Source organism: Nothobranchius furzeri, chromosome 16 (genome assembly GCF_043380555.1).
Source record: "Nothobranchius furzeri strain GRZ-AD chromosome 16, NfurGRZ-RIMD1, whole genome shotgun sequence".
Classification (NCBI taxonomy): Eukaryota; Metazoa; Chordata; class Actinopteri; order Cyprinodontiformes; family Nothobranchiidae; genus Nothobranchius; species Nothobranchius furzeri.
In genome coordinates, this window is record NC_091756.1 from 38,015,592 (window position 1) to 38,037,550 (window position 21,959).

Below are 21,959 nucleotides of genomic sequence, written 5' to 3' on the forward strand. Positions count from 1 at the left end.
GCTCAGATACAAACAACGGTTGCTACAACATCTAGCTTCCATCACAACACCTCACATCCACCACATCACATCTCATTATTCATATCTTGTCATGTATACATTATTAGTTTAGGAAAAAGAATTAAATTCATTTTATAAACTATATACTGACTCTGTCTGAATTAATATGAAGTGTGTTTATGGTCCCTGAATAAGCAAAGAACCCTAGAATCCTCTGATTAAACATTCAAAGATCAGTCAGATTGATATTTCATATTTGTATGGAATATCACATCTTATTGGTCATAACTAATATGTATTAACTGCTACAATACTTTAAAAGTCTAACTTTTCGTACACTATGTAGGGTTTACCCAGTGCTGAAGCGATTGGCTTAACAAACTACCTTTTGCTTCATGCCTCATATTACACTGCAAACCAAACAAAAGCCTTTTACAAGCCTGGAAGCCTACAGATGTTTTATTTCAGGTTGGTTAACAATTTAGTAATGAGGAGATGCTTTAAAAAACCGTCATACTGTTTTTGCTTGGTAGTGAGTTGTGCTATTTTAATTCATTAGCTCATGATAACAATGCTATCGCTAACGCTAACGATCAGTATGTGTTAGGATCTACTTGTAATAAACTTTTTATGCCTAGTTAAATCCACTCAGTAATCTCTTGCCTGAAAGTGATTGCTGTAAACTCCAGCATTGTCCATTTAAGCTCTTGCTTTGTGCCATAGATTACTGATCTACTTCTGTTGTCTTCTTTCAGTCCATTTTTTTTAAGTAGGTCCTTTGCGGCCCACAACATTCGGGACTTGAAAAAAAAAACATTTGTCTTTGTCCCAATTAGAGTAACTGTAATAACCATAGAATGCCTAGAATTCCGGCTTTTTAATGCCCAGTCACCAAAGTAATAGTGTTCTGTGCAGTGTCCGCTACTTACGGACCCCCATCTGCATTTAGTGAGGTATATGTAACGTCATGTGAAACCCAGCAATAGAAGATATAAAACATTTGCATTTCGACATGAAAGTTCTCCCTCTAAACATTGTGCGTGGGTGGCCCCGATTCTCTCTAAGGCAGCCTTGTTGGTTTGGAAAAAATATGCTCCTTCCCTTTGGGTTGCTTGCCCTGCCCTAACTGCACAAGATCTCTAGATTAAATGTTGGAAGCCTTACATAGCTGTGGCGGTGTGCGCACAGCCGCAGGGGAGAAGTGACGCAGGAGATACGGTTGACGTGTTAGAAGTTGCAGCACTGGAGCGAGAAGTCGCAGCTGCTGCAAATGACTGATCAGACTTATTCTACATATATTCACAGGACACAGATAGATTGCTGGCTGTAGAAAGCAGCAGTGAATCAGAAACTGTAAATAAAAGGTGCAGACAGTCAAAAGCTGGTGTATGGTGTTTTCTGTGAGTGTGACCCTCAAGTAGCTGTCAGTGCTGACACATTGCCTTTTAGATCTCTTTTGTACATTTGTTCTGTGTGTAAATTCATAATTCATTACTTTGGTCTTTTTTTACACAGCTTAGCAAAAAAATAGGGGCAGTGCCATCAGCAAGGAGGACGTGGAAAGTAGAGGGCGACATCGTCCTCTGCTGCCCGCGGATAACTGGAAGTGACACCACCAACACAGCGAACTCTGATGATGTCTAGAGTCATTAGCCGAAACGTAATGTAAAAAAACATTTTTTTTTTTACTAAGCTGTGTAAAAACTAACAAAGTAATGGATTATGTCTTTTAGATGCTTGTGGGCTACTGTAGCTGCAATACCTACCTACTCTGAAATGAGTGGCGCTAAGGAGTCGAATGTTTTTATAAATATTTACACATTTATAAATGTATGTAATCAGCGAGTGTTAAATGTGCAAACTAAAGGATGAGCTATTTTATTCTCAAAAGTTTGTGTTTGCAAACTACATAAGAGAAAAAAACCACAAGAACGTATCTGGTACATTTTATTTGGATGCACGTATCCAGGTTTGCCAGGGCTCCTCCATAACTCTTACTGCATTAAGGTATTAAAAACAGAACCATTCTGCTAACATTCTGCTTACAAGTGAGAAAAAAGACAGCTTATAGGAAATGGTCCTCCCACACTGATGTAAGATCAGCAGAATTTATTCAGGAGGTGGACTTTTAGGCTGATGATGAAAACTGATCTTCACTTGCTTTTACCCCACTGCATTATCAGCATTTGACTCCATATGAGGAGAAAAATGGTGATCTCACAACAATCTGACATCAACACTACTGATTACGTCATAAGAAGCATGAATCAGTGCACTAAATTAATTATATAATGATGAATGTTGTTATGAGACTTAAACATCAGTTCTGCTTTGTGTCCATGGTGTACACATAAATAAAGAGATATGAAAACCTATTTGCCCACTCTTTTACAGTACTGTATATTACCATCACAACAGTTTAAAATGACAGAAAGAGAAAGATTTGAATTTTTTCATGGTTTTTGCTTCTCACTTGTAACGTTGGTTGATTTAAAACATCCTTTCAGAAAGAAAGAAAGAAAGAAAGAAAGAAAGAAAGAAAGAAAGAAAGAAAGAAAGAAAGAAAGAAAAAGAAAACGATCTTTAATATTGCACCTCTCAAGATAAAAAAACCCGAGAAGCTTCACAAAAACAAAAACTTTAGGTTACTGTCGTAACCCCGGTTCTCTGAGTAACATGAGTGAGATGTCTCACTATGGGATACGCCCCTCCGCGGATTCCTCAGAAGCACTTATCTCAATACGCCAATCCTGATTGGCCAGTGACCGTGACGTACGCGTCCCCCTGCTACTATAAGTAGCAAGCGTCCCAACGTACGCACTATTCAAGATAAACACCTCTTCTCGCTTCGCCCAGCAAGAAGGGTTGTCTGGTGAGACATCTCACTCATGTTACTCAGAGAACCGGGGTTACGACAGTAACCTAAAGTTCTCTTTCTTAACATTCGTTTCGATGTCTCACTATGGGATATGGAGACTCCCGTATTGCCAGACAGCTTATCCAGCGATCACCAACCTACAGGGATACGTCTTGGCCCGCCAAAGACCCCACACTCAGAATCGTGTGAGTCATTGCAGGGACCGAAACATCAAGCTTATAGAAGCGTGCAAATGCAAGTGGAGAAGCCCAACTTGCTGCAGCACAAATCTCCTGGATTGACAGCCCCCGAAAAAGGGCCCAAGAAGCAGACAGGCCCCTAGTAGAATGGGCCCTGAGCCCAACAGGAGCCTGAATGCCCTGACAGGAGTAAGCCATAGAAATAGCCTCCACAATCCAGTGGGAAAGCCTCTGCTTTGTGACGGGTTTCCCCTTACGAGGCCCACCCCATGACACAAAAAGCTGGTCCCCCCTGCGAAGGTTCTCCGTCCGATTCACATACTCCTTGAGCGCGCGAATCGGACACAGCTTGTGCCACCGCTCCTCCTCAGGAGAGGAGAAGGGTGGCGGGTAGAAAGCTGTGAGGATTATAGGAGAAAAGGAGCCCACCACCTTAGGCACAAAGGCAGGGTTGGGCTTCAGGGACACCTTCATGTCACCGGGTGCAAACTGGGTGCAGGATGGGTGCACAGAGAGAGCCTGTAAGTCGCTAACTCGCTTTGCAGATACCAAAGCCAGGAGTAGCACCACCTTAAGAGACAGGATCTTAAGGTCCAGGCCGTCCATAGGTTCAAATGGAGGCCCGGAGAGGGCCGACAGCACCAAGGACAGATCCCATGAGGGCACCAGGGGTCGAGACACAGGGAGAAGCCTGCGCGCGCCCCTCATGAAGCTACACACCAGGGGGTGTTGACCTGCCAGTTTCTTCCCAAAACCCAAGTGTCGGGAGGAAATGGCTGCTAGGTACACTTTAATGGTGGAGAAAGCCTTCTTCCCATCCAACAAGTCTTGCAGGAAAGACAGAATGACGTTCACCGGGCATTGGAAGGGTGAGACCTCCCTGCCCTGACACCAGGCTTCAAACACCCTCCATTTACAGTCATATAGGGACCTAGTGGAGGGGGCCCTAGCATTCTGAATGGTTCGAATGACCGCCTGGGGCAGCTCTGCTGACACTAGCCCGCACCCCTCAGGGGCCAGGCCCACAGGGCCAGCCGTTCTGGATGAAGGTGGAAGATCGAGCCTCCCGCTTGGGACACCAGGTCCCTGCGAAGCGGAAGTTTCCAAGGTTGGCCCTCCAGGAGCTGGAAAATGTCCGCCACCCAATGCATAGCTGGCCAGTATGGGGCCACCAGAATGAGAGTGTGGAGCTGGGTTCGTACCCTCAGCAAGGTGGGTGGTATCAGGGCCACTGGGGGAAAAGCGTAAAGCAGTCCCCGTGGCCAGTCGTGCGCCAGCGCGTCCACGCCGAGTGGAGCGTCTCGGTCGCGCAGAGGACAGTGAGCATTCTCCTTGGAGGCAAAAAGATCCACTACGGCTGTGCCGAACCGGATCCAAATCTGTTCCAACACTGCTAGATGCAGGCTCCAATCCCCGTACAGGGGTGTCCCTCTGGACAACAGATACGCCCCCCGATTCAGAACACCCGGGACATGGGTGGCTCTGATTGAGAGGAGATGCCTGCTGCACCATAGGATCAGTCTGCGTGCCAGCGTGTGTAACCGCACGGAGCGCAGCCCCCCCTGGTGGTTTATATAAGCCACAGTCAAGGTGTTGTCTGTTCTCACTAGGACATGATGGCCGGAGAGAAAAGGCAGGAAGCGCCTCAGGGCTAGAAAGACCGTGAGGAGTTCCAGATAATTTATGTGTGTCCCCCAGAGCTCTCTGCTCCACACACCCCTGACAGAGCGACCCTCCAGGAGCCCCCCCCAACCTGACAGGCTCGCATCTGTCGTGACCACTTTCCTCACGAGAACCAACCCCAAAGGCACCCCCTGTGCCAAGAGGGAGGGGTGACGCCAACAGCGGAGCGCCGTGACGCACGCTGCAGAGACCGTCACCCTGCGCGCTCTGTGGCGTACTGGAGAGAGACCCAGAGAAGCCACCCAGCGTTGAGAATCTCTCATGTGTAGACGGCCGAGTGGTACCACTGAAATAGCCGACGCCATGAGACCCAAAAGCCTGAGGCATAACGCAAACCGCACCGAACTGTGTAGGCGGAAGCGCGCCAGGCAGAACGAGAGCGCGTTCACGCTCGGTGCCGAGAGACGGGCCGTGAACGCCCCTGAGTCCAGATTCAGACCTAGAAAGGTTATTTTCTGGGAGGGGAGGAAAGCGCTTTTCTGCCAGTTTATTCTGAAACCCAGACCACACAAGGGAGGGATCACAACCAGCGTGTTTGACGCTGTCTCCTCTCTGGACCGTGCCAGCAGGAGCCAGTCGTCTAAATACGTGGCCAGCCGAATGCCCCTCCCTCTCAGAGGGGCGATCGCCGCCTCCGTACACCTGACAAACACCCTTGGGCTCAGCGAGAGGCCGAATGGGAGCACGGTGTATTCGTAACACACTCCCTGAAAGGCAAACCTCAGAAATGTCCTGTGTGGAGGGTACACGGGAACATGAAAGTATGCGTCCCTCAGGTCGATTGAGGTGAGCCAGTTGCTCTGGTGAATCAGACGCAAAAGGGATGAGAGCGTGAGCATTTTGAATCTGTACTTTCTGAGGCATCGGTTCAGGGCCCTCAGATCCAGGATCGGGCGAATCCCGGTCCCTCCCCGCTTCGGGACCAGGAAGTACCTGGAGTAGAAACCGCTCTGAGACCGATCAGGAGGCACAATGCATATCGCTCCCTTCTCCAGCAGGGAGGAGATTTCTCCCTGAAGGATGTGAGCTGACGACCCCTGGGCGTGGGAGAACACTACGCCGGAGAATCGAGGAGGAACAGAAGCGAATTGGAGCCTGTAACCCCTCGAAATTGTTCTCAGCACCCAACGTGAAGCAGAAACCGCTGTCCATTCCTCCCTGTGAGTGGAGAGCGGTGACACAGCCGTGACACACGGAGCACCAGCTCCCTCCAGAGGTTGTGGGGCAGCGGTGCTCGTGGCAGCCACTGCGCATGCGCGGGGGCTTTGTGCTTTGACGGCCCAGGCTTACGGGGACGACCCGTGGCGCCGCCCCCGCCTGGAACCGCTCATGGGTGACATTTATATTGATTTCTGCTGCGCCCTTGACATCTTGTCTGGATGCGACAGCGAACCTTTTAATGCTCCTTGAGCGTGACATGTTTGTGAAAAACAATGTGAGTGCTTGTGACGTGTGCTTTGAGCCGGCACCGCCGGCTGCACGTCCTGGCCCCACCCTGGACCGCTCGGGAACTCTGCCGGAGGGGTTCCGTGAGGGGGGGGAGAAAGCACCATGGCAACATCCAACAGGAGGAGCTGGCGAACGGGGAACCGCCAGCTGCAGCGTCGGGAGGGAAGAACTCCGACAGGCTGCCCACTTCTTCCTCCTCACCTGCTGACCGCCGTGTCTGGTGGATTGTCCCGGTGGCGGAGCAGCTTGGTTGCCGGATCCCTGAGGCCAAACTGGTCGAGGCTCTGAGCCCGAAGGAGCTGGTTGGACAGCTTGAGGCTTCGGGCGCTTTGGGATCCGGAACTGAGGCTGGGCTCGGGCAGCTGCCTGAGGCAGGTTCGGCCGAGCCGGCAGCGCCTGTGAGGGTTTACGGGGAAGGCAGAGATGAAGGGCTTCATCCTCTTTCTTTTTAGCCGCACACCGTTGCTGCATTGATGCCAGGGCAGAGCCGAAAATGCCTTCAGGCACGATTGGCATGTCCAAAATGTCCTCCTTCTCTCTCTCAGAGAGGTTGGTGAGGTTCAGCCATCGTGCACGTTCTTGAAGCACCATCATGCCCATAGCTTTAGCCGTAGCATGGACCGCGCAGTGCTGCACATGCAGGCAGATGTCGGTCAGTACGGTGATTTCCTCCCGCACCTCCGGGTCCGGCTTCGTATTCATGTCCTCACAGAGCTCGGCTTGGTACGCCGAGAGCATGGAGGAGACATTCAAAGCTAGGACCGAGATGGCGGCAGCCTTGTACGCCCTCTCGTTCAGCGCCGACTGGAAGTGGTCCGCCTTCGCAGGGAGAGCGGGAGGCCTGGAGGAAGTCGCCGAGAGCCGTGGGTGCAGGTGGGCTGCAACCAGCGGTTCCATCGGCGGCATGCGAAGCATGCCAGCCGTCTCCATCCCTTCGAAGTCCAGCGAGGAGGCTCCTTGGACAGGAGACCTGGAGCTGAACGGGTGTTTGTCCCAGGAGGACCCCACTTCTTGGAGTAGCTCCGGGAAGGCGGGGAGGAGGGGCTTTGCCGCCCTCGTGGCCTGAGGCAGCTTCTTTCCCTTGTAGCGGGATCTGACAGCCTCAGTGACCACGGTGGGCCAAGGGATGTTGAGCCTGGTCGCAGCGCGTCGGCAGACTGACTGCATGTCCAGGTGGGCGGCCGGAGAAACCGCTCCATCCCTGGGAGAGGACGGAAAGCTAGGCATGGAGGCCTGAGCGATGGGGAGAAAGACGTCGTCCTCCTCGTCCTCCTCTGAAATGAGGAGTTCCGAGGTGTCCTCGTCGTCTCCGTAGTCCAACTCCAACACATCCTCGGCGGGGAGGCTCGGACCGGCCAGTTCGAGCTGTGAGCCCCAGCTGAGTTCGGCACACGGTTCCGGCTCCGGGAGGACATGTTCGCTGGCGTCCCCAGGCGGTGGCCCAGGGGCCGGCAGGCAAGGGTCCTTCCCCGACAGGCTAGCTTGGCGCGCTAGCCGCCGGCGAAGGCTCTTCAGGGTGAAGCAAGCGCAGCTCTCACATGACCCGGGGACTTCCAATGCCAGCTGGGCGTGTTCCAGCCCGAGGCAGCTCGAGCAGACCCAGTGCGGGTCTTTGCTTGAGATTTTGTTCCCACAGGTACAGAGGCGAGCTCCTGCACCGTCGACTCCTCTGGTGGGAGGAGCGGCTTCCATGTTGGCTAACTGGTGTGTTAGCATAGAACGAACAGATGCACTGGAGTGTGAAGCTGCTCGTTATGCCCCGAGCCTATGGTGAAGGTCAGGACAGAAGGACGGTAAGTTAACGTTCGGCGACGGAGAGAATATTAGAAGGCTCCGTCTGTGAACAGTTGAGCTAACTTACCTCAGAGATAAGCGACCACCGAAGCGAGAAGAGGTGATTGAATAGTGCGTACGTTGGGACGCTTGCTACTTATAGTAGCAGGGGGACGCGTACGTCACGGTCACTGGCCAATCAGGATTGGCGTATTGAGATAAGTGCTTCTGAGGAATCCGCGGAGGGGCGTATCCCATAGTGAGACATCGAAACGAATGTTAAGAAAGAGAACAACAAAAAATATGAAAGTATAAAAAGATTTCAATAATTTATAAAAATTTGTTTAAAAGGAGAAACAAATGTGAGCGAAAGGAGAGAGAAAGTTAATAGGAGAGAGGGAAATCAATGGATCCTGGGAAAGGCAGAATACGAACAGAACAAGGAGAGGGTGGTGATAAAGGTCACGCAAAAGCCTGAATAAGTGAGTTTTCAGCTGCTTTATAAAGGAGCCAACTGAGTCCACTGATCTCAGGCTCAGGGGGAGATAGTTCCAGAGTCTGGGGGCCACAGCAGCAAATGATCTGTCAACTTTGGTCTTTAGCCTGGTGCGCTGCACAATCAGTAGGCTTTGGTCACTGGACCTCAGGGACCTGCTGGGAGTGTAGCGACTGACAAGATAACCAATGTATGATGGTGCTTGTCCATGTAAGGCCCTAAAGACCAGAACCAGGATCTTGAAATGAACCCTGAAGTTGACTGGCAGCCAATGAAGCTGGAGGAGAAGCGGGGTGATGTGGGTGTGTTTGGAGGACTTGGTCAGAAGCCGAGCACAGGCATTCTGAACCACCTGTAGACGGTTCAGGGAGGCTCTGCTCAGACACGTGAAAATAGACTAAGCCTATTACCTTCAAAATGACAAAATATGTATTGATTCTAATCATATTTTTGTGCTTGTATTTTATTTTCACAGGGATGATAATTTGGAGGAGGTGATGGAACAAGGTGAAACTAAAAATGAAGGATCTTCACATATTGTTTTGTTCATCTTCATCATAATAATGACAACATGACAACAGGTGCTCATATAGTAAGTAAGTAAGTAAGTAAGTAAAAGTTTATTTATATAGCGCCTTTCACAGATATTAATCACAAAGCGCTGTACAACATGATAAAGATCAGGGTAAATACCTCTAACCAATAAAAACATCAGAAAAACAATAGCAGTGATAAAACAGAAAATAAAATCATGAGTATAAACAAAGTGAAGGTGTGAACCCGAACAAAGCCATCTTTTTGAAACATTTAGGGAGGGAACGCCTGGATGAAAAGGTGTTTTTAGATGATTTTTAAAGACCTCTACAGTGTTAGAGAGACGGAGATTAGAAGGTAGACTGTTCCAAAGTCTGGGTGCAATAGTCTGAAAGGCCCTGTCCCCTTTGGTTTTCAGTCTGGTTCGAGGAACAGCCAGGAGGTTTTCAGATGTGGATCTAAGGTTCCGAGAGGTGGTGTGTGGGGATAAAAGCTCAGATAGGTAGCTTGGAGCCTGGTTGTTAAGAGCTCTATAGATCAGGACTAAAACTTTAAACTGAATTCTATATTCTACCGGGAGCCAGTGGAGGGACTGTAAAACTGGGGTGATGTGAGCTCGTCTGCTGGATTTGGTTAGGAGTCTGGCTGCTGCATTTTGGATGGCTTGAAGGCGTGAGAGGGAGGTTTTGCTGAGACCAGTAAAAAGAGCGTTACAATAGTCTAAGCGTGATGACACAAAGACATGGATGATTTTTTCCAGATCTGCAGAAGAAACCAGTTTACGGACTTTTGAAATGTTTCTCAGTTGAAAGAAACAAGAGCGGGAGATGGTTTTGACGTGTGAGTCTAAACGTAAAGCTGGATCAAAAATAACTCCTAGGTTTCTAATGTTTGCCTTGGATGATGGGCAAAAAGAGGCAATTTCTTGCTCGATTTTTGGCTGAAGTTCCGGGGGTGCAGAGATCAGGGTGTCTGTCTTGTTAGCATTGAGGACAAGAAAGTTGCTGGACAGCCAGTTACTGATCTGGGTCAGGCAGAGTACAAGTGTGGCCAGCCTGTCCAACTGGTGTGGCATAAAGGACAGATAGGATTGTGCTGCTTAACATGTCTGAGCATCTTGACCACGTTGTTGTGTGTCGGGGAGGAAAAATAAAAACTACAGCAGCCACAGAGTCATGCTGATTTGAGCGTGTTGCTGCTCGCTGGAGTTATATCAGCTCTGTCTGGAAGTTGTTTGGAAAACTTTCTCTTTCAGTCGTGAACACATAACTGAGCGGTTAAAATCTCCATTTCTGGGCTTCAACGTCGGCAAATAGCTGAGTAAACTCGGCACTGAGTGAGAGGAGTGTTTAGTTTGTCCGAGACAGCGGAGCTGCAGACACTGGCAGCAGACGCTGGAAAAAACACAAAGGACGGGGCGCTTCGGCTCCGCGTTAACGCAGCAAAGCATCGTGGGAGTTGTAGTCTTTGCGGTAAAATTGGCCAGCAGGTCAGTTTTAATATATTTTTGATATTCATCTCGCGGGCCACATAAAAATGCTCCGTGGGCCTTGTGTCTAACATGTGTATTAGAGCATTGAATGTCTGTATTTGAAATGTAAGTTCTTAAAATGACATAGCTGCATTGTTTGTTTTGATTTGTTGTTGTATTTTTTTTTTTTAACAAATGAGGTGTCGGTGTGTGCATATGTTGCTGATGTACTCACAGCTGGCACTGGTCTCCTTTGATCCCCTTGGTGGTGCAGAAGCATTTGCCCGTTAACACCTGGCATACGTTTGCGTGACCATTGCACTTACAAGCTGGATTGGAAGATAAGCACAGATGGAAGAAAATAAACATCCCTGATTAAAATTGCTTTCAATGATGATCTATTAGACAAAAACATCTGAGAAAAAGACCACCAAAAGTCAATAAAGATTCTACAATTCACACAGTCAACGCAGAAACAATCATTCTTCCAATTTAAAGAACTTGGCACATAGTTTCTTGCTGGTTGTGTTGCTTGTGCTAAATCAGATTATTTCTGTAACACCAAACACAAAGAGAAGAAATTGATATTGATCTGAGAGAGGTGGTAAACAACTGCCTTTCCCAAAAGTCTGGCTGAACGTTTGAGATCAGACAGACATGGGAAAAACCCCAAAGCTCCCGCCAGGAGGCTATACCACCCACCAGGTCTAGAAGTGTGTCTGAATTGTTGAAATGATGGGTAAAAGATGGGTGAACTGGCTGCTGCAGAGGCAGGCTTTTACGTTTGCTTTTGCAGGACAAATGGGGGACCTGTTTACTTCCAGTTCAGAGTTTAAAACATGAAGAAGACTTGTTACTGAAGGGTCAGTGGGTCCTCCAAACCCTGCACACCTGTCTTCTTTACACATACCAGCATTGAGCAGATGAACATTTAGGATAATTTGAAACTATGGATGTGCATTGGTAAAATTCTGGCCATTCGACACATATCTTGATACAGAGGAGATGATACGATATATCAAGATATATTGCGATACATTCAGCCAGACGCTATTAGCGATTTTTTTTGGACTGAATTTATTGTAGGAAAATTCGATAAACAGTCCAAACTGATACATAACATGTTTAACATGAGGTATCTGAACCATAATTGGGGGGTTTACTTCTCAATGGTGGAAATAATACCCATGGCACACTACTGCCAACTAGCAGTTGGCGTTTGAATTGCACCAAAAGAAAATACACAAATGTTTGCATGTAAATTCTTCCAAAAATTTGATACACAGCTTTTGAATATCGATATAATATCTAAAGAAGGATATCACAATATATTGCCATATCGATATTTTCTTACATCCCTATTTAAAACCATCTCAATTCTTACTTTTTGTGTACACTCTTCATGAGTCACATTACTAATAATACACTAAATGCCCTCATCTCAGATTAAAACACGACGAAATTAAAGATTTAGGACGGGTAAAGTATTTCTGAAAGAATGAGAGGAATATTCCTCCAATATTGACTTTCACTTCATACCAATGAAACTCAAAAAATTTGAATATCATGCAAAAATGTGTGCATTTCAGTAATTCACCCTAAATGGTGGAAGTAATATATACGGTTTAACTTTGATTTGATGTGATTTTACTATTTGTTTTTGACTCCATCAACAGTTTAGCCCCCTCTTATCTCACTGAGATTTTTGTGACCCATGCTCCAACTAGCGGTTTGCGCTCCAGCTCAAAGCAACTTTATGAAGTTCCAAGAACTAAACAAAAAATTTGGGGTGACAGATCATTCCCAGCAGCTGGACCTACACTTTGGAATGGTCGGCCTTTGGAAATCAGGTCTGCTCAAACGTTGACAACTTTTAAATCATCACTGAAGACCTGATTATTTAATTGAACTTTTAACTGTAGCTGAATTGTTACTGTGTTCCTTTCTAACTTTATTAGCTTTTTAAATATTTTTGTTTGGTTTAAATGGAATTTTTGACATGTGAGGAACTTTGGGCAGCCTTGGTGTAAAAATGTCCCATTTAAATAAATCAGACCTTGACCTTGAGCTAGACTCATTACATGCAAAGCGATATACAAAAGTTCCCACTTGGATTTAACTTGGCAAATAGGTAAGAGCCTCCTATTGGATCATTACTGCATGGGTGATTATTTTTCAGCTGGCAACAAGTTATTTAACCCAAACTGGTGTAATGAGTTGCTTCTCATTTCTTAAACAAAAACATGGAAAGACACATCTGGTGGTCGTGGAAAACATGTTAGTCTGTTTGAGAAGGGTCAGAACATTGGCATGCATCAAGCAGAGGAAACATCTAAGGAGATTGCAGAAACGACTAAATTTCACTTGTTACAGCTTCGCAAACACTTATACAAAAGTACAGGTACCTGCTAATATACATCTGTATTGAACACATACTGAATATTGCATTGATGTTAGCGTGTGACAGGATAATGTAAGTACCAGTTAAACTGTGGAGTTATACACTCTTACTGCAGTGGGAATAAATGACCTATGGTAGGGTTCAGTTTTACATCTTGGATGTCTCAGTTTGCCACTGAAGGGGCAAACTGAGACATCCAAGATGTCTCAGTTTGCCACTGAAGGGGCAGTCCATTGCCTCTATAGTAGAATAGAGTGAGTGGTTTTTATCTTAGGTGATAAAGATACAGTATATTCTTTCTTTCTTTCTTTCTAATCAAAGGTAAAGGCAGTCCAACTACAAATTTCAGTGACCTTTTTTTAGGGAGGGGGGCGTGCCCCCCGTGGTAGCAAAACGGTCTGCTTGCGATGAGGCCCCCCCAGTACATCACACAGAAATGAAAGGGTATTCTCATTAAGAGCCACAAAATCAACCTAGTGCTCAACATTGAGAATGCATTTTCTAATATGACTCTTTTTAAACTAAAGTTCCTGTTCAGAACTATGATTTAATCCCATATTTGTAGAAACTGTGAAATAACTTGCCCTGTTAAGAGATGTTAGGCAAATTAAGTAACAATTTGCACCTCAGTGAACAAAAATCACATCAAGCAAAGTTTATCCAAATAAACAGAAATCTGAGTTTTCTTTGTTATACGAACAGCTTGCAGTAGGGTTCTATTATGATGAATTTTGAAGTCCTAAAGTTAAAAGGAACCATCCATCCCCAGATGGATGGTATGGCAGCATTTAACTCATGTCTGGCTAATATACGGCTCATTTATTAGAAAGAAACCCTGACGCAGGCTAATATAATGATCCGATTTTACATCCACTCTTACACTGATTGCAGCCACTCTGCACAATGAATTCAGCAGGAATGTTACATTTCTGGATTAAGGATAAGAATTTATATAAAATATATTTGGGATGATGAAAAAAAGCACAACACAACAATTGACCTTGCAGTGCACCACACATGCTCACCAACTCCACTGACATGAAAAATTTCAAACCTGTCATGTGAGGAGCAAACCAAACACATGCCAGCTAAACCAGACAAATCTGACGCCTGTGGTAAACCAAGACGAGCAAATAATCCATTTAGCTACTTCAATCCAGGACACTGTAGCGCCCTCTGTTGGATATAATTCAGAATGATTATGTAATATTACTCTTCAAATAAACATAAAGGCTTTTATTATGCGAGTCATATTTTACTAAAAGAGGAGGAGCTAAATGGGAGAATTTAATATGTATTTATATTATTTCTTTTTAAAAATGATGGGAAGGTCATGGCTTCAGGGTCAAACTATATCTTTTCACGGTCCTGTTGGTATGGAAGGAAGCGTTGACGGAACGGGCAACTCACCTTGGCATTTTCCACCATTGGTTGGGTCTCCATGGTAACCGGGCATGCAGGTTTCGCAGTGTAGACCAGTGGTAAGGTTACGGCACTGCTCACACACACTTCCGTTGACACACGTGCTGTGGCCGTTACACTGGCAGGCTGAGGAGAAAATGTGACATGAATAACATGTAGACATATGTGGGTAAATTTACATCTATGTATTATTACTTCTTAGAAATGGAACAGACCCTTTAGAGCTGTAAGCAGCTTGTGTCTGCCGTGTCATATTAATTATTGTTTGATCAGCTGTGCCTTTTTAAAGTATTTTCATGGCAACAACTTTTAATTAGCTTGAGCCAAATTGCAACTGGAATAAGTTTGGTAGCTTGTACTAATGTTTCAGGTGACAAGAATAACTCTTCTTAAGTGTGTTATAACTAGCATATTTTAAGAAAAAGTACTCCAGTACTTCTCATTGTATTTTACTATAATCTAAAAGCAGGATAATGCATAATTTCCCATGAAATTGCCAAAATTAATCAATCAGATTATGAATGGGCAAAATATGGGTCCAAACTGATGTCCTCATTTGAAAATAACAAAATAAACCAACATTTAATTTGCCAAATTAAAGCTGGTAGAAAAGCTAATTCTGACTCAAATCACATAGATGCCTTAAACATTTTGGATGAAAATCATATAAAAGCTTAAACATTTTATTCAAAGGGTCACATCGTAAAAAGATTGATATAATATGAAAGTATTTGTTTATTTTCCAATTCAAAGCATGGTATTTTAATAAGCTCATTATTAGGGGTGTGTAATGGCAAAAATCTGGCAATACAACAGACATCACAATTCAGGGGAGACAATATGATATAATAAAATACTAAAACCAAGACAATAAATGCAATTTTAGGACAGAATTGAATTAGAAAACTTGGACCAGACACTACCAAGTCATATCCAGTGTTATTAAATCTTATTCCATCAAAATTATTACAGAAAAGTACTGCCACCACGCAATCGGAGTTAGAAATGCACCACATAAAAGGAATCCAGTAAATGTTTGTATGTAATTTCTCAATGAAAAATCAAAACATTGCTTTTAAATATCAATTCACCACCATAACATGAAATATTACCTTTTTTCAGTGTTTCTTACATTCCAAGTCATTATGACACAAACAAAAAGTGTCTCATCCCATCAACTCTAGTGATGTGTCGGTCATGAACAAAACAGCTCTTAGAGCTGGCACTTTGAAGTGACCTATCAAAGCAGACTCCATTTTTGGGGGGTGGGGGTGTTGATGCTTGGGACATTTATTACATTTAAGAGACATGACCTGTAAATATTGGTGGGGACATGTCCCCGGTGCCCCCAGTTAAAGTGATGCCTATACAAACTGGCACAGATCCAAGCACAAGAGCAGGAGGATATGAACATGGAGAAAAAAACAGCTCTACAGAAAGATGAGGAAATTAGTAAAAGCAGGAAATTTCAGCAAGATTTGGTCACATTTGAACTATATTGGCAGTTCAAAGGCAGAATGTGAATTATGCAAAGGGGTTGCAGGGATTAACCAGATTGACTATTAACCATGGTTAACCCCTCGTAAAAATGTCTCCAATGCAGCCTATAAAAAAAACAGAAAGATGATAACGCGACCCGCACGGACAAAAACTAAAGTGAAACTGAACGCGTGCATGCAGCAGAAGCAGAGCCAGTGACAACAACCATCGGGACTGTTCCATTTCCACCTCAGAAGGGGTTAAAGTGTCGTGTGGGAATATTTCAGCTATATTAGATATATATTTGTGGGGGGTTAACCGCGGTTAATAGTCAAACCGGTTAATCCCTACAACCCGATATATCGAACAGGCTCTAATAGTTAAAAGTTTGAAAATATTTTACTTACAGTGTTTGTTTGTTTTAAAATGTGTTTTGTGCCACAGTTGTTTAAATTATTATAATTGAAATAATATAGTTTTAACCAGCCTGAGTTTGGCAAATGTAATAATGTATAATGTTGTAACTACCTTGGTGCATGACTTCAGGGGGGCTACCAATAAAAGTTAGCCTTTTGATAATAATTGGATACAACTGCATTGTAAAATGTTTATTAATGTACAATGTCCCTATAAATGAAATTTAAGTTATTCATTCATTCAAATAAACTTTTCATATAATGTATGTTTGTAGATTAATTGATTTTATGAACAATTCTACAGAATTTCTGATGAGAAATTAATCTAAAAAACAAAAAAATGTGAGGAGCTGTTTGAGAGCCAAAAGAGTAAAATTTTAGTGAGTCGAACTGTAGGAAATGGTTCGCTTAAAAGAGCCAGAGTTCCTGTCACTAAACTTTACACTAGCTGGGGGTATCGTCATGTAACATATAGTAGTTGTATAGACGGGAGTTAATGAATGCATAGGGTTGCTTGGACTCATCAGGGAGGGATTAGTTACAACAAAAAGCTGAAACAAGATTCCAGGATATGAACATCTTTTCAAGCCAAATCCAAAAGAAAACAATCAATACCCAATAAGGACCTCTCACACAGATGCTTTAGCAATACATGATCTGTAATTTCAGTAAGAAATTATAGACGGGAATCAGGATGATGATTACTCACCAGGGCAGTGAATGAAGGCCCACTCAAAGCCCTTGTCTTTGGGGCAGCTGCCTGGCTCCAGGCTCATGTCACGGGAAGGGCTTTGCTGGCCCTGCTTGGCCAATCTTTTCATTGGGCCCCGGTAGGAACCCTCTATGCACAGCCCCTTTCCTGTGCTGCTGGGATCTCCACACCAGCCACACTCCGGCTGCTCCAGGCACTGGGAACAGGTCCGCAATCCTGAACAGTTCTGAGCTAAAGGGGAAAAAAAGGCAAAAAATTAGTTTTCTTCCTGTTTTGTGGACCACTCGTATTGGTTACCACAGTGGATAGCTGTACACACAAACTCAGTAGCAAAAGAAGCAAAATGTCCATTATGGCTGAAAACAAACCCTTGCAATTTATCCCCAATCCTTAGATTAAGAAGGTTTAACACACTTTACACTTAGGCACAAACTTTTTATCTAGTTTGGCGTCAAGACAAGAGATATGAAAACAGATCATTAGAGAATAATAAACAAGCCTCTAGCATTTAACAGACGGATTTAGGGGACAATCTTAAGACTGAGCTATATGTTTCTAACTTTTAAGTGCAGTAAAATCACAAAAGTTTGTGGTTTTAGCCAAGTTCCCCAGAAGGATTAAACGTGCCATAAGCAGTGCCACCTCAACCTAGCTTCAGGCACCCAAGGAGACATGCTGTTTTGTCAGCTGAGGGACTTTAAGGCCATTAAATTGCTTGACAAGTTTTGCCTGCCCGACAGACTGGACAAATGCCACCACTATTTTAAGAAGACAAACATTGAGTGCTTTAACCTCCGTTTATGTCAAACAAATCTACAGCTATTCTGCTAATGGATGTGAAACCATGACAACACAAGAGCAATCAGTACAAAGTGAGGCCATTCAAGTTTGTTTCAACGACACGCCGTAAGTGGAGAATTTCTCTGGAGCGCGCTCAGCTGGAAATAGACGCAGCTGCGTGAGGGCCTTTTTTGTGTGCTGTGCCACAACATAAAAGCATGGTGAAACATAAAACCCACATCTTCACAAAGACTTTCTGCAATTAAGTCTGACGGCTAAAGTGCTTATAGGACCATGATTAAGAATGAATTTAGTGTCATGGTATTTATTAAATGGTTAACCCATGGTGTCCATAAAAACTCTGAAATAGTCTGCAACATTTAGAGTAAATGTGCATTTGATTATATTTAGCTATTAAGAAAATTAATTTCCTCCACCTCTACTTTCATCTTGCTTTGTCCTCATGTGACTACTTGCTCTTTGCTTCATAAAAGTGTGCACGCGTCAGCGTCCATAAGAACTGCCAGACCGGCTCCTGACACAAACACGTTTTTTATCAATTTTTTAAATCACTTTTCATTTGAACAACTGGGCATAATAATTGCCTATCACTTTTAACATTGCTCTGTTATAATCATCAGTTGTTTATAGAGCTTGTATTTACTTTACTGAAGTGGTAGTGTGTGGGACGTCACTAGTCTTCCCCCTCCATGCCTCTGCTCAACTGTGGCCCTGGAGGTCACAGCTGTCACAGGCTCAGTCAAAGAGTTCTCGAACTGCAGCAGAGGATTACAACTCTTCACCAAACCCAGGAAACTGATTTCTGTTTTTATCCTGGGCCGGATCTTCTCCGCCACCACTAGCGCCCAGCTGGCTAACACGGTTCCCCTTCAGCAAGACGAGGATACAGAGCGGGGATCCACTACAGAGTCTCTGACTGGACTTGGGATGCTGTGTGCCCATGCATCTCCTGCTGCAGAGGACAACCGCTGATTTCGGGGGGGGGGGGGGGGGGGGGGGGGGGGGAGCCTAAAGCCCCACTCAGCTACACCCCAGTTGTGTCAAGTGCCTGGACCACAGTTGTGCCCAGCCACGTTAAGGGTGCATGGGGTGCTCGCCACCGCTCTCCTCCCATCCGCCTGCCACTGACAAACAGGTTAATTGCCTTGGATCCAGACTTTTACCCTGTGAAAGCACCCAGGCCCCAATGCTCTACAGGATCACTGCTCGACCCTCCTCAGCCTGCACAAAGCTGCAGACAAGCTACTACAGCCCTCCTCATTGAGCCAAACCGCAGATCACAGCCAGAACCTGTCGAGGATTTATTCACTTCACCCTGGATCCAATGAACGCGTCCGCTGTGCTGACCACACGTCACAGCAGCCCTGAAGATGCTACCCCACCTGGACCTCAGAGTGTCCAAACTTCTGGCAACAGTGATCAGAATGCAGACACACCCACCACATTCCATCGTGAAGAATGTGTGGATGAGGAGCCTTCACTCTATTCTTCCCTGGAGCAACCATGATGGATATTGCAGCAAAAATTCCTGACCTTCTTGATCTCCATCCACGTGTGAGTAAGGTTTTTATCCACGCTGGCACTAATGACGTTTGAGTACCTTCGAATATAATGCAGCTGTTTTTGGGACTCCTCAGATTTTGTGTCACAGTTTATAGGCCTTTAAAAAAGAGCACATCTTTTTTTTTTTTAATCAAACTTACACAACTCCTATGAACAAATCATTTTAGCTGGTGATTTTAACTTACATGTAGATCATTTTTTAGACTCTTTATCAACAAACTTTTTAAATAATCTGAATTATATGGATTTTTAGCCAACATGTCACACAGCCAACTTACAACTGAGAGCACACCCTAGACTTGGTCATCACGTGTGGCCTGTCCACCAATGTACTCTCATTGTTGACTTGGCTGTCTCCAACCATCATTGTGTGTTTTTTAATATCACCAGTTTTACCCAGAGAGAGACCTCTGTGAGAACCGTGAGGAAACGTAATCTAACCACTGAAGTGGCTGCAGTTTTTATTGATATCTTAGAAAATTTATCTCCTATCACTTTACCTGCTCCCTGTTATTTTATAGTCAACAATCTTAACAGTAGGCTTCAGTCCCTTCCCTTGACTTGACTTAGATTTTAATGATTTTAACAACTTCAGGCCATTAATAGTATGTTTAACTCCACCTCAAGGATCTTTTTAATGCTAATAATGTCCTTGAGAAATTTCAGTCTGGTTTTAGAGGAAGCCACAGCACCAAGATAGTCCTTTTAAGAGTTTTGAATGGTCTAAGGATAAATTATGTTGCACAGAGAGTGACAGTTCTGGTTGATACATTGGACCACAACATTCTTTTAACCAGATTAAAACACATTAGCCTCTCTGGTTCTGTCCATAAATGGTTTACTTCTTATTTCACAGACAGGAGTTTTATGGTAAGTTTAGATACCTGTTGTTCTAAGGCCAGTGAAATTACATGTGGTGTGCCCCAGGGTTCGACTTTAGGCCCAGTGCTTTTTAATCTGTGTATGTTCCTGCTTTCTGGTCTTCTCAAAAAAAAGTACGTCAGGTTTACAACTTCTCCAAAAATCTGCAGCACATGTCCTGATAAAGACCAGGAGGAAGGAGCACATTACACCCATCCTAAAGAAGCTGCATTGGCTCCCCATACGTTTCAGGATCAATTTCATTGTTCTTTAATAGTTTTTAAATGTCTTAATGTTCTTGGGCCTTCTTATCTTGCAGAACTGCTTCTAGCATATGAGCCTTCAAGGTCTCTGTGCTCTTCTGGGAGAAGTCTCCTTGTCATCCCAAAAGTCAGGACACACTCTCAAGGCGAGGCTTCCTTCAAGTTTTATGGCCCTCATTTCTGGAACAGTCTGCCAGAGGACCTCAGGGCCGCAAAGAACATTCATGTTTTTAAGGCCTGGCTCAAGACTCATCTTTTTAGTATAGCTTTTAGCTGAATTTAATCTATCATACCCTGTATTTTAACTATCTGTAATGGACTTACCCTAAATGGTGTCACCAAAACACATGAACAAAATCTTACTGCTGTTGTCTGCTAACTGTAATCCATATCTCGCTCTCATATCACACATTCATAATATACAAACGTTGCTGTTTATAAAAAAATATATATAAACACAAAATAATTCCAAGGCCCCCAGGCAACAAAAGCTGTTTTTGCTTCAAGTAATTATTTGACAACACCAAAACTTCCAGCAGACTTTTACTAGATTTCAACAGCAAAGAAAATCAAAAACCCCATCTATTGAAAAATTACTTGATTATTTTTCAGTTCTGCACAAAATCTGGCTAAATAAGAAAAATGGATGGTGGTAAAGGAGAGACTCAGCTCCTGTTTAAAATGCTGTCTGTAGTGAACACAGCTGCAGGGGGTTTGTTCTCCTAACCCATGATGAAGAAATAGTTCTAACAGCAAAGCAGATCATAGCAAAAACTAAAGAACATGTCCAAGTTCAAGTATGCAGACTTGAACTTCAACTGAGAGGAACAAGCAACACAGCCTTTATATGGGAATATAATGGGCAGCAGTGTTTAGTGTGTATTCTCTAGCATTAGTGTTCCTAAATGTCTCGATGTGTTCAGCCCAGACTCAAGATTTATCAACACTCAGATTAAAGAAGAAATAAATAAAAGTAGGTGAAATGTTTAAGACTTGTGCAGCGAATGAAACCTCCTCCCTTCTGACTGCCCACACAAACAGAAAGAGAGAAAAACACACTGAGAATTTACACAACGACCTTCCCTGCCCTTCACGCCAAAGGAGACTAATTCCTCAAGACAAATATCCTCGGCGAACAGAATCTCTGCGTTACCCAACGCCAGCAGACACAAATGAATTTGAGACAGCACTCTTGGGCTCCCTAAATTTGTTACTCGCTAAACTGATCAGAGATGTTTTCTCAATGTGACACGACTGTGGGAATAATTCATACATCACACAGCAGCGCAAAGCCGAACTACATCGACCTTCAGGTGAAGGAGCTCCCCAATCGACTTACTGCAGGGTAGTGAAAATATGGTTTCTCCTTGGTGTGTGTCCAGTAATAGGATCTAGATCGGAGCGTTTATTTTGGCTTTTCTTCATGTCAATGTAATCTTTGCACACAATTTCAGTGTTTGTACTTTTGTAAGTCCCTCTGTTGATTTAAGCTTACCATTCAAGTGTAACGTCCAGCAATGGTCAGTTTAGGTACAGTCTGGCCTTTCAACATCTATTCAACATCTGGTCAGAAAGGAG

General features: G+C 44.4%; 1 protein-coding gene across 1 annotated transcript in view; it reads right to left on the bottom strand.

The window, feature by feature from the left end:
• Positions 1-21,959, bottom strand: part of atrnl1b (attractin-like 1b) — a 120,123-nt gene that overhangs the window by 62,860 nt on the left and 35,304 nt on the right. Inside the window, exons 18-20 of the mRNA XM_015963142.3 lie at positions 16,891-17,124; positions 14,275-14,412; positions 10,699-10,792 (exon numbers count right to left, since the gene is read on the bottom strand). Of these exons, the coding sequence (XP_015818628.3) occupies positions 10,699-10,792; positions 14,275-14,412; positions 16,891-17,124 (466 nt within the window). The remainder of the gene's footprint in view (positions 1-10,698; positions 10,793-14,274; positions 14,413-16,890; positions 17,125-21,959) is intronic.